Raw genomic sequence first — 12,874 nt, forward strand, 5'->3', positions numbered from 1 at the left:
ACTGGTTTGTTGTCATACCATTTCACTACCGATACTTCTGAATGTCTTTCAAAACAGAAGTCCACCGACCCTCGTCTTTTCTTCTTCATGCTGGCGTCGGTATCTAGAACAGCGCCCCTCATTCTGTTGCTGCGTATCCTACCACATGACTCGATGCCATATTCAACCCGGAGCTTGTGAATGAGATCGATGCCAGTATAGAAGTTATTAAAGAACAACTTGAAGTTCATGAACCTTGGCAGATTTTCTACAAGCCGAAGGACAACGTCAGTACCTTGGCCAAGTTCAGAAATTTCAACAGCTCCTTTTCCTGTATATATCTCTATGTCATACACTATTCCGCTGATGCCGGCTCTCGTGAAAACCTTTACACCCCACGAGTGGGGCTTGTCCTTCAAGTACTGTCGAAATCCAATTGTTCCTTTGAATGGGATCATCTGTTCGTCAATACTTTGGATCTCTTCAGGGTCTATTTTTTTTCAGATTCTCCCTGAATGCGTCGTATAGTCTTCTGATCTTGAACAGTTTATCTGGACCAACCTCCCCTTTCGGTATCATTAAGGTGTCATCGCAAATGTGGAAAAAAGACCTCAAGCTGATGAACCTATCTCTGCTCATGGTATCAGCCACCGGGGAATATCGTATTCCATTCTCCCAGTACATTCTAATAGCCGGAAGTTTGAGAATGCTCATAAGCATTTGAAGTCCAAGAAATCTGCGCAGCTCTTCAAGGGAAAGTTTCAGAGCAAGATTCTTCTTTCTCATGGCATTCAGATTCGTTTGGTCCACACTGTTTGAAAGAATGTCTTCTGTGATAAACATTCGGAAGAGATCAAGGGGCGTTTGTACCTCGTCATAGTGTGGCATAGAACCCTTCTATGTAATATTTCGAGGTTCGGGCTCCGTTTTTATCCACTTGTATTGCTTTGCCTCCTTCGCTACCTTCTTTTTTGCTACTGGTTTTGCCGTGACCTGAGGAGCATCAGTTGGAGTTACTAGACCGGCCACTGCTTGGGAAGGAGCATTTTTTTGAGCTCTTGTAAGGACAAAGGGTTCAGCAGCTGCAGTAACTGTTGCTGACTGTATTGCAGAAGAAGCTGACACTGGTGCTGATGATGTGCTTGAAGAACTGTTTGACGCTGTTGTATCATTCAAGCCCGGGAGAGGCAAATCGAATTGATCCGTGTCATCGCCATTGTCTAACTCGAACCTGCCAAGCATTGCTAAAGGGATGTCATCTGTGTGGTCGATATCCACTTCATCTCTTCCGTCTTCATTGCCATAACAGTTGAGAGAACGTAAAGGCTGAAATTCTTGATCTGAATTGCCTGGAGCCCAGTTTGGGTCGTCGTCGTCGGAAGAGATATCGAGATCTGAATCACAATCAGGTATGAATAAAAGCCTTGCTGCTTCTTCTGCAGTCATTTTCTTGGTAACTCTTCTACTGCTTTCCTTGATCACGTCTCTCATCCAAGGGCTTGGGACCATGACCTCTCATGGAGTCAGAGCTCGTGCTTGGATCAGCTGAAAAGAAATTCAAGGCAAGTACATCACTTAATAATAACAATAATAATAGTATATTGCAATAAAATAGGCCATTGGCCTCAACACTTGCCTGAGGCATCCCACAAAATAGGTTTTTTACCCTTGTTTCAGTAAAAAGGAGGAACAGAAAGAAAATGTGCCTATTCCCGATCATAAAAAGGACTTGCTGCCTCGTTTGCTGTACAAATCTGCCTAGGTATGGTTTGGCACTGAATGCCTGACGTGACCATTTGGTAACCGATCGTTAGAAACCTTGTTTGCGGCTAAACTACAGCTCAGAATTAGACTAGTGATATCTCATTCGAAAGAACGCATTCTTAGCTACAAAATAAGATCATAATCAGGCTCTGAACTTACCAGAAACGTCCAGGTCATCGAGGTCGAAATCTGCACCTTTCCTCTTTTTCGACATTTTATATTTTGTCTTAACTTGGACGCTCGCTCGACCGCTCAGGTAAAGCCTTGAGGGACAATAAATTCAAACGCGACAGAGTCAAGCAAGCGCTATCTAGTGGAAAAGAAATCACGGTTGTGACTTTGTCGAGTCGAGAGAAAAAAATAGGAGGCGAGCGGTATCCGTATGGTGACCACAGGCATGAAAGGGTTAAAGGCAAAATATTCGAATAACCAAGGGCATAAAAATAAAAACACCTTTGCCCCCCCCCCCTAGTCCCATCTTGTCTATTCTTACCTGAAAATCGCAATTGTCTAAGGCTTTTCTTTGGTTTTACAACTGATCTATAACTAGTTTTTAGGCAGCATCATATTTTAGCTGAAAATACAGAATTAACAATTTGTTGATTCCGAATGACAGTTACACCCTCAAAGGGAAACTGTACCTTCTTATTCTGTTTGTTGTAATATGGTTTTATTATATTTTTTGTTGATATTTCAACCACGTTACTTTGTTTTAAATTTGGCGCCCACTGCTCCCAAAAATTGCGCTTGGATATTCTTTTCGTTAAAAATTTCTGATTTCTATTTAGTTTTTAATATATATACATATATTGTAAGTTATCGATCACCCCATCTGTATTTGATTCGCCAATGGCATTACAAACTGTCTTTAATAACCGTTCCTTTTGTATGAATTACATACATTTTGGGGCACAAATAAACTATCATGGAGCTATACGGACTGTGAAGTGGAGTAAAACCTTTAAAGTCAAACGTTTTTCAAACAGTATACCGTAATGATTTTTGTGTTCCTGAAATTGCACCTCCCTAAAAAAAAAGCCGGCATACATGCCTGCCACATATATTGGAAATTTTTTAGTCCCCTCTCCTCCTAAAAGAAAATTGAGTGTTTGTGTATTCGATTTAGTGTTCAAAAAAGTATTATTTATATTTCTTTTGGTGTAAACAGATAGAGTGGTACGGGTAAATAGCCAAAGATTCTTGGGTCTTTCCTCCCTTAGTATTTTGTTCTGCTCCATAATATTGTTGTAAAGTCTACATAATCTGCATAGTATCTACTTTTTTGTGGAACCCTTCAAAATAACAACTGCCATATTATCAACAACAAATTTTAAAATTGTAAATTACAGTAACAGTTCAATTACTGCAACTCGCTAAGTTTTCTAAGGAAACTATTTTTATTGAGTGTCGATCAATCTGAAAAAAAATATTTCTTTCCACAAAATTTGCAAGTTTTGATGGATTTGATGAGCTTGCCCTACTTCCCTTCCTGAAATAAATTCCTGTTAATAAGTACTCTTATGATTTGTCTGTTAACGAGGCTTTGATCCATCTTCGGGATAGACACATGATTTATCTTGAATTTGATAGAAAGATTATTTATTATTGCAGGAGTATACCCGGTATGAGTTTAGTTTGCTATGGGGCAGGGGGGGTCCACCTTTGCCCTCCCCAGGATTTTGACGAGATTACACCCCTGGTACCCAGCAGTTAAATTTGGCGAAAAAACAACCCACTAAAAATATACATATTTAATCGAAAATGCAATAATTACTTGGACAGTTATAAAAAATAGTAGGTTCTGGAAGGGAATACGGATCCGGAGGCCATCTGGCATACGTGACTGTTGTTGTGTACTGTCGACTAGGACATTTACGAAATTACAGTTCAAGGACATGGACCCATAAGTGCGACATCATTAATGTTTTTTTCATATAATTACCGTCTAAAGATTTAGTGTAATTTACAATTTTAAAGGTATGAATAGAGACCATAAATTGCCATAAAGTCGGCGGATTTTTGCATATTTATGACAATGCTAAGGCCTCGCCTCAACCGCTACATTTCGTGTGAATGCATAATAATAGACTTTCTTGAATTGTAATTAAAAGTATTTATCATGTTTTGTAAACATTTGCATTTTTCCTCTATCTTGTTGTTGGTTTCAGCAATTGAGGATTCTCAGTTATTGAAAGTTTTCAAAAATATATAAGCTACGAAAATGATTATATTTGAAAACCAAGTTGCACCCGAAAATCATCTGGAGATTTTGGTGCTTCTCCGGCATTGACACCTCCCCTGCATATACGGGAAAAAATACTCGCTCTAGGCAATCTAAGGGTTGAAAATCATGTTTCCGTCGCTACCCCTTCCCTCTATGATTGCCCCTGTCTCCCGAATAAGTATCCTAAAATTAAGGTCAAAGAGAAAGATATATTACTCTATATTTTATCAGACAATTAGATAGCAGGAGTAAATAGTACAGAAAGCAATTATTGGCAAATTTTATTTATTGAACTGAAATCACTCAAAAAAGAGGGTGCTTATGCATTAAAAAAAAAACAAGTTTTTTTTAACGGAAAGTAAGGAGCGGCATTAAAACTTAAAACGAACACAAATTACTTCGTATATGAAAGGGGCTGCTTCCTCCTCAACACCTCGCTCTTTACGCTAAAGTCTGACTCTTTCTCTTATCTCTACTTTTTAAACAGTAAGGAACTGTTCTTACTGCATTATCAGCATTAAAATGCGATTCTTTTGATGTAGCTGTTGGTATCAAAATTCCAATTTTTTAGAGTTTTGATTACTATTGAGCCGGGTCACTCCTTACTACAGTTCGTTGCCACGAACTGTTTGATTCAGTGAACACTCGAGAAGTGAAGTTAGGTTATTTATAATGTAATATATCAAAATATGATGAAAATACAATACTTTAGTAACAAAGTTATAGAAACTACAACAAAGAATTATTGTAGGGCCTTCACAGAGCTCATTATATTAAATACCTAACATAACCTAACCCAGCCGAAATACCATCTCTATATATTAAATATTTAGTGAAAATTTACCTAAGAGGTAGATTTCAACTGAGACCAAGCTACTTTTCTTCAAATAGTGACAGGTATAAACCGGTCATTGTCTGATCTGCAGATCTAAATTCTTGAGTGTGAACTAAATAATACACAAGTACCAAAAAGACATATACCATTTGACCCAATATAATGCTCTTTCCAATCACTTTCTGAACGTATTTTTTTATCTGCTAAAATTTTTATTAATTTACCTGCACCGAAATAAATAACACCTCTGGAGTATCAAATACTTCCTTCCAAATATATCTTCCAGATATAAATGGCTAAACTCAGGGCCGTATCTAGAATTTTTTATGGGTGGGGGGCATGTTACTAAGATAATTTTTGTTCTTGGGGGGATACCAAAATAATTCCTTTTGGAGGGGATGGGGTAGAGTTTTTCGTGCGTTTTCAAGGCCAATTTACGTGTTGGATAAATACTTTTTGTTTTTTAGGGCAAATAGTCCGTTTACCTGCATTTTGACGACAAATTGACGAATTGGGGAAGTATCTCATGAGATTCAGACCCCCCCCCCTTTCTGGATTCAACCCTGGCTAAAACTATTGCAAAAATTGGTAAACTATGAAAAGCCATGTTTTAATTCTGAAATGAAGGTACCATTCAGAATACAGAGTTAATTTTACACGAAAAAGCACATACCTCTACCCCCCCCTCCCCCCGGAAAGGCTGTATGGCCAGGAGACAATAGAAGAAAGGAGAAAAACACAAATATAAAATAAGTCGTAAAATAATCCGTAGCCTATAGCCTAATTTACTAATAACTTTTAGGACCACACGATGCGAAAAACCAAACCACAACACCCAAATCATCGAAACAACGTAAATAGGACCAGCACAGGCCAATCCCCATTCTCTTAGCACCAAAACAAAATTATAATGATTAAAAGTACACTACAATTATATCAATAATAGGAATAAATCAACAATAAAATAATTAATAGTAATAACAATTTTCGTCCAAAATAGCAGGAATAATGTTTTCCTATTTTAAAATGGCCATGGTAACGTTAGACAACATTCGCCACCCTGATAATACTCGTTTAGAGGTCGTCGATCAATTTATATATCTTGGATCTGTACTTGTCTATTATATAAAACACACTCGAGAAGTGAAGTTTGGTTAATGCTAGTGAAAAAAAGTGTAACAACATATGATGAAAAAATTTTCTGTTGAAGGTCTGCAAACAGTTTTTCTGTTGCACAGAAAATACACACACTTCATGGAGGTAGTTATTCCAATCGAAAACTGTTTGTTCAGAAATGCCTAGCTCTTGTTGACACCAGGGCACAGACGACAATTCGTTAACCCAGAATAAATGAAACGAACTACAGTAACAAACGACGTTTTACTTTTAGAGAAACGTATTGACACGCAAATTGACGATTTTCAAACATGGCCTATTGTTACACTTACAAAAATGTCGCTTCTCTTAAGAGTACAAAGCCATGGTGTGTCCATTGACGCAGTGTTTTGTTTTGGGCAACCCCTTACAACCCCTTATCATAGAAAATATAATTACCTATTCTTTGGTCCTTGGCAAATCGCAAATCTTAATTTGAATATCCGTGGTGAGACACTATAATTCTATCACTAGTCACAGCAAAGTAACCGGTGTCCTCAAAAATCGCGTGAATAATGAACTAAAATGAACTAGATAACTTCGAAGACCACACTGCCTTTCCATGAAGAAAGTAAAACAGTTTAAAATAGGGATGAAACATTTTCATTGACAGTGAACAGATATAAAAATTTTTAACTGGATATTTCGAACACATATACAGTGTTCATCATCAGCAGTAAAACTACGGATTAAGAAGAAAAATTACGGATTAAAAATTAGTTTTACTGCTGATGATGAACACTGTATATGTGTTCGAAATATCTAGTGAAAATTTTTTATATCTGTTCACTGTCAATGAAAATGTTTCATCCCTATTTTAAACTGTTTTACTTTCGTTAAAATGAACTAGGTCAAGAATCGTGTTAATAATGAACTTAAAAGCGCCAAAGCTCTCAGTTTAATAATTACCGAATGACCTTCACAATATTGCTAATAGAGTATTCTATTTTCATCTTATGTTATTGTCACCAAACTTCACTTCCCGAGTATGTTTTGTATAACAGACAAGTACCTGTGGATCCATAGACTTATTAGGTGGTTGCAGCAAGGAAGTCCTCTCTATCCGTAGATTTGTCTCGACCGAAGAAGACCCTTTGAAATCAAATACATATCTTTTAAAAGATCAAATTAAAAAAAAAACAAACAGATTTTTCTACTGAAAGCAATGAGCAACATTAAAACTGTTCTTTAGCCCTTTAAAATAGTTTCTTATTGTTCTTATTAAACAACCCTTGTGTTTATGAGTCGTTCTTAAAGAATTGGGGCAAATTTTAAACTTTAGTGTAAAGAGCGAGGTGCCAAGGAAGGGGGTTGCCCCCCTCAAATACATTATAATTTCTGTTCGTTTTAATGCTGCTCCTTACTTTTGTTGATTTTTTTAATTTCTGATAGTTTTTTAAATAATGCTAGCCCCAACTCTACGGAGAAATCCCACTCCCTACGGAAATGTCCTCTAGATAATTCAATCCCGGTGAACATTTCGTCCGGACAATTACCCTTAGCTACTCAACGCGTAAAATTGAGACGGAAAAGAGAAAGCAAGACATACCAAAAGAGTTTTTATATAGGAATTCTGGCAAATTTCACCTGACAAGTTCATCCCCTGGAAACTTCCCTCCCCCAAGGAAAATTCCCCCTTGGAGCAGCGAATTTACCAAAGCGAATACCAAAGGCATAGTTATTGGGCTTTTCAACTATGATGAACAAAATGTCTATCTCAGAATTTTTGATCAGATGATTTTGGGAAAAAATGGCGCGAGAGGGGGCCTAGTTGCCCTCCAACCTTTTTGGTCATTTAAAGAGGCACTAAAATTATTAACTTCCGTTTGCCTCTCCCGATATTCTAGAACCACTGGGTCGATGCGGTCACCCCTGGTGAAAAAAATAAACATGCATCCACAATCTTTCTTCCGGCAAAAACAGAAAATTCTACAATATTCCAGTTAGGAGGCTCAAACCTCGGAAATAAGGTTCTCTGATACGCTGAATCTGATGTTACGATTTTTAAGTTCGACGATTCTTCGACTTTTAGTGGATGTTCTTCCTATTTTTTGGAAAATCAGTCAAATTGGCTCTGATTGTCTGAAGATTTATTCTTGGGCCAACCCTCTTCCTCATCTATGTGAACGATCTCTACCGACTTATTAACACCCCAATTAACAATGTTTGCTGTGGATTGTGTCACAAATCTTACTCTCAGGGTACGTTGGTGTTCACACCTGATAGTCGAGGAGAATTAATAGCATTTGCAGATGACACTACTTTAGTTGCTGCAGTTCCGGATGAATTATCCCTTATTCTAAAGCTTCAAGCAATGACTGAGAAAATACTCTTTTGGTTTGACATAAATCAGCTAACTTTAAATTGAAAAAAGTCCTCCCTTCTTATTTTTTCTTGTAAAGGTGTGAGCGGCCCCACAATTACTGAGCTTCATATACCAAGGGGTGTATAAGTCGTCCCCCGGATCGATATGTGTGATTCCTGGGAGTTCTTTTGGATGAAAATTTATCATTTAAGTGGCATGTTCAAATAATAAGAGTGAAAATTTCCCGTGGACTTGGGATCATCCGAAAATTAAAGCTTTTATTTCCTTTCCCTATCCTCCGTCTTTTATACTTCTCTCTGATTTACCCTTATATATGTTACTGTTTTTCTGTGTGGATGTCCATATTTTCCTCGGTACTTGCTCCTATTCACAATCTTCATGAGAAAGCGGCAAGAATTCTCCAGTCGGCTACCAACACTCCTCAAAATAAAAGATATTTATGTTTTATCTCTATCTTCGTTGGCATATCAATACTTCCAGGAAGATCTCCCATGTTATTTTTCGGGGCTGCTTAAACTAGTAGGGGAAGTAAATTTGTTTATTTTTCGGGGCTGCTTAAACTAGTAGGGGAAGTAAATTTGTATATGGCTCGTAACCGGGAGGATGTGATGATTCCAGCTAGTCCCTCGGTTCGTTCAGACTTCGGCCTTGCTGTGACTGTGGGGCGGGCTTGGAACTTGGTTCCCGCTGAGATCCGGCAGTCACGAACACTTGGCTCCTTTAAGAGACAGATGAAAAGGCTTCTAATTACATGTGTCTTATGGTCTATTTATTTTTTATTTTTTGGGTTGTTGTGTTGTTGGTGTTGTATCCTCGATGACGCGAGAATTTTAATTTGTGTTTTATTGTCGGGGGATGTGAGGGTCACTGTTTCGTGGGGACTGCCGGTGAGTTGATTTCTTTTCCTTATATACTTATATTTAGATGTTGGTTAGTATGTTTATGACAATTTTTATCATTCTTTGTTTATTGTATGTCGTTTCCCAAATAACGTGTCATTGAACCCTTTGGGATATTGTTTTTGTTATTGTTATTTTATGAAAATAAATAGAACTTGAACTTGGCTCATGGCCTTTGATGGATAACACTAAACTTAATGAAACTTATGGATTTAGAATCAGAATAATAAGATGATCCTGTTGATATATTTATCGGCATCAAAATTCCGTTTTTAGAGTTTCGGTCACTATTGAGCCGTCTTGCTCCTTACTTACAGTTTGTTATCACGAACTGTTTGATAAACATTCAGATATATGGGTTGGTATTCGCTTTGTACTTTTATACGGGTGTAAAACGTGACCCATGAAAGCCGAGGGTACCCATTACTCTTAGTGCATTTGGCCACTCCAGTATGAGACAGTTCTTATCTCTATGATAGTTAGTAATGATAGAATTCAATTAAGTTGTCGCGTAAATCATAACGTCAGTTCGTTGACAAGGCCGCATCCAGGATGAAGCCTAAAGGCTAGGGGTTTTAACCCCCCCCCCTCCCCTCAAATGTTTTTCCGACTCGTAAAAACGCAACAAAAATGAATATAAAAAAAATTTGATGCGTTTTTAAAGTCTGTTGTACCCATACCCTCTAAAAAAAATCCTGGATACGTCCTTGGTGTTGACACACTGAGCGACGTACAAACCCCTCCTGGATCTGTTTAGCCATTTCTGTTGGAGACCAGTTAATCCCCCGCGTTGGATGGTCTATAATTCATCCATTCTATAAGCTTATCATTGATAAGTTGGACCCGGAACCGAATGGTGATTTCTGACGCCAAGGGCGTAGATGAGATAAAACACTAGCTTGAGTTCTCTCGTCTGTTTGTGCAAAACCGAGCATCAAGCCAGCACTACATACGTACGCGTAGCACGAATCAGTTTAACAAGGTTCTAATGAACATCTAAGGATAAACTACTGCTACTAATAACAACTCACCGCAACAGCACTCCTATATACCCTAGTATCTTGTATTGATCCTGCCAGTCTTCGGTTTACTATAACAAAATCAATAAGGTTTGCTGTCTTACCATTACTTGAGTACCATTTCAACTTATTGGTCATTTTATGACCAAACACCGTATTGGTTATAACTAGATCGTTACTCCTACAAAATTTCAAAACCTGTAGCCATTACTGTTTTCTTTTCCCACACCAAATTTACCTTGGCTAGGATACCCTCTATCCTTATTTCTACCGACCTGTGGGTTGAAATCTTGTAAAAACACTATATTTTGGCCTGGAACCCTGTGTTTTTGCTCTTGTTACTGTAAGTAAAATTCATCTGAGTCACTAGTATCTCTGTCAGTTGGTTCAACAGGGGCATATACTACTATTACTGATACCTTGAACTTTTTAGTCATAAAAGGAGCTATTAGTATTCTTTTATTAATACCTTCCCAGCCTAAACAAGACTTAGCAGCTTCCTTATTCATCATGAGCCCTACTCCCTCTATCAGTTCCCCATCCTTCTTGCCTCAGTAAACAAATGCTATATCACCCAATTTCATGCTTCCTACCCTTTAGATATGAGTTTCTTGAACTCCTAATAAATCCAGTTTGAATCATCTGAATTCGTTTGTCAAAATTTCAATGCGACAGTCACCAAAGCGCTTAAGCCGGCTTTGAACCGAATAGCAAGAAGTCCCTGGGACCTCCAGTACGAAGAGAGGCTTTTTGTAATCCTGGGCCATCTTGGTCACAACATGGTTTTCAGCACTTGTCGTTGCTCCTCTTTCAACAAGAGTAGACATCCAGCACAGTCAGTCCTAAGCCTATTACCTCCGATTCATCATATATTCATCCTACAAATATTATGCTATTACGGGAAAACAACCCATAGTAGACAAATTAGCTAGGAAGAGGTTTTTCAGCCCAAAAATGCCCGTCAAAACAGATCGAGCCCAGAAGGATTATCCATTAATCAGAATCCTTTGCGAATGCTGTGTCGTTTATCTAAGGATAAAGCCTTGACTAATTTATTTCCTTAGGAGTTTGTTCTAAGAATATCTTTCTTGATATATCAAAGAAGATTATGATTCGACTTTGTCATGAAAAATTCTATTAGCCTTAGTTTTAAAGTCATGTGCAAACTTAGACTCGAGGAGGCCAGTTCTATATTCTGGCAATCCTGTTAATTTTTCCGGATAAGGCATGCGTAGGCTATAAATGGTGTGCCTTATGCCATGCCTTCATTATATTTACCGCTATGGATAAAGTCAAATTGCGCATGACTTCAGCGCCAATTAAATATCCTGTTTGTAATTTCTCTAGTTAGACAATGTCCAGTTTCCAAGTATTTTAGAAAGGAGAAAAGATGATAGAGAGAGAGAATAATTCTTCTATCATTAAGAAGAATCTTGCAAAAGATACAAGCATGTAGTATTAGTATGCGATTGTTGGGAACACGTTAGAGTTAAAAAAAAAAAATCGTCGGTTTTATCAACAATATGACTATAGCGTGGCTCCCGCATTAGTTAGGAAAGCTATCATAATTTAGCGGGTCATAGAACTGACCTTTCCAGTTTGAACTGTGCGTTTGATTTGAAAATTGTAAAATAAAATTCTCACCGTTTCATAAAACAGTGAAGTTATCTCGAAATATTATCAAGCCTGTGTTAAATTCCTATGTTAAGTCTGTGCTAAATGCTATCAAGCCCCGAAATCCATCATAATTTAAATTATTTATAACATATATGCGTAAAATAAATTTGGAGGATAATCTTTAAAATTATAGATCACATATTTTCCCCCAAGATTCCCAGCTCAGGACTGAGAACCAAAGATCTACGGGAAAATGCAGAGGAATGGCCGTTCAGTTATAAATGCCCCATCGTTTTAGACTTGAGGCTCAATTTTAACCCCCCCCCCTCCTCTGATCGGACGATTAAGGCTAAGAGACTTCTTCGTGAGGGTAAAATATCATATTTTCTAATTTTCATTCACAAAATCATACACACATTTCCTTCTACTAGCTTTTATTGTTGCTCTAATTTTGATTATTGAAAAAAAAAAAAAAAAAAAAAAAACAGAGTCTGCGCTTGATATAGAAATGACTTGTGTGGCTTCACACAAGTCGCTGATAAGAAATCGCTAATAGTTTTTGCTAAGCAAAAATGAAAATTTGTAGGAATTGCTATAAAAAAGCAAATATTTTTATAGTCTGTCCGAATGGGAATTTCCTATGTGGTATGTAGTTAAATAATTATTATTTATTTATGATTGATAGGTTGTTCGTAAATCCTAGACTATTAATATGTGGCTTCCAACTTAAAATCGAGTCAACCAGTATACTTAGGTAACAAAAAATATCAATAAGCCATATCTCTGCGCTTGACAGAGAAGATCTATCAACTTAGGGCCTGGAAAGGCTCGTAATGTACGTGAATATGCTATAAATTTTGTTTTTGAAGTATTCAAAGATATAATCCGTATCTATCACGCAAAGCAATTATAGTGGTATTTTTGTGTAGTAATTGATATAAATTTGTTCTTTATTAAATGCTAGTTTAAGTTTCACTTGAATTATTCATTTTTTTTTTATTTTGGGTCTCTAAGCACACCCTTAAAATCTGAAACACATGAAGAGAAGTTTTTCAT

At 37.3% G+C, this 12,874-nt stretch overlaps 1 protein-coding gene across 2 annotated transcripts in view; it reads left to right on the forward strand.

The window, feature by feature from the left end:
* The window catches only part of LOC136030522 (leucine zipper putative tumor suppressor 2 homolog), a 179,960-nt gene that overhangs the window by 48,367 nt on the left and 118,719 nt on the right, over positions 1 to 12,874 (forward strand). The window contains exon 1 of one of the 2 annotated variants that reach the window (XM_065709549.1): positions 9,892 to 12,463. The exons of the other annotated variant lie outside the window; for it this stretch is intronic. Coding sequence (XP_065565621.1) covers positions 12,391 to 12,463 — 73 coding nt within the window. The 5' untranslated portion in view covers positions 9,892 to 12,390. Of the gene's footprint in view, positions 1 to 9,891; positions 12,464 to 12,874 lie in introns of those variants that run through there. 2 annotated transcript variants of the gene reach the window in all.

The sequence above is a fragment of the Artemia franciscana genome, chromosome 8, assembly GCF_032884065.1.
Source record: "Artemia franciscana chromosome 8, ASM3288406v1, whole genome shotgun sequence".
Lineage (NCBI taxonomy): Eukaryota > Metazoa > Arthropoda > Branchiopoda > Anostraca > Artemiidae > Artemia > Artemia franciscana.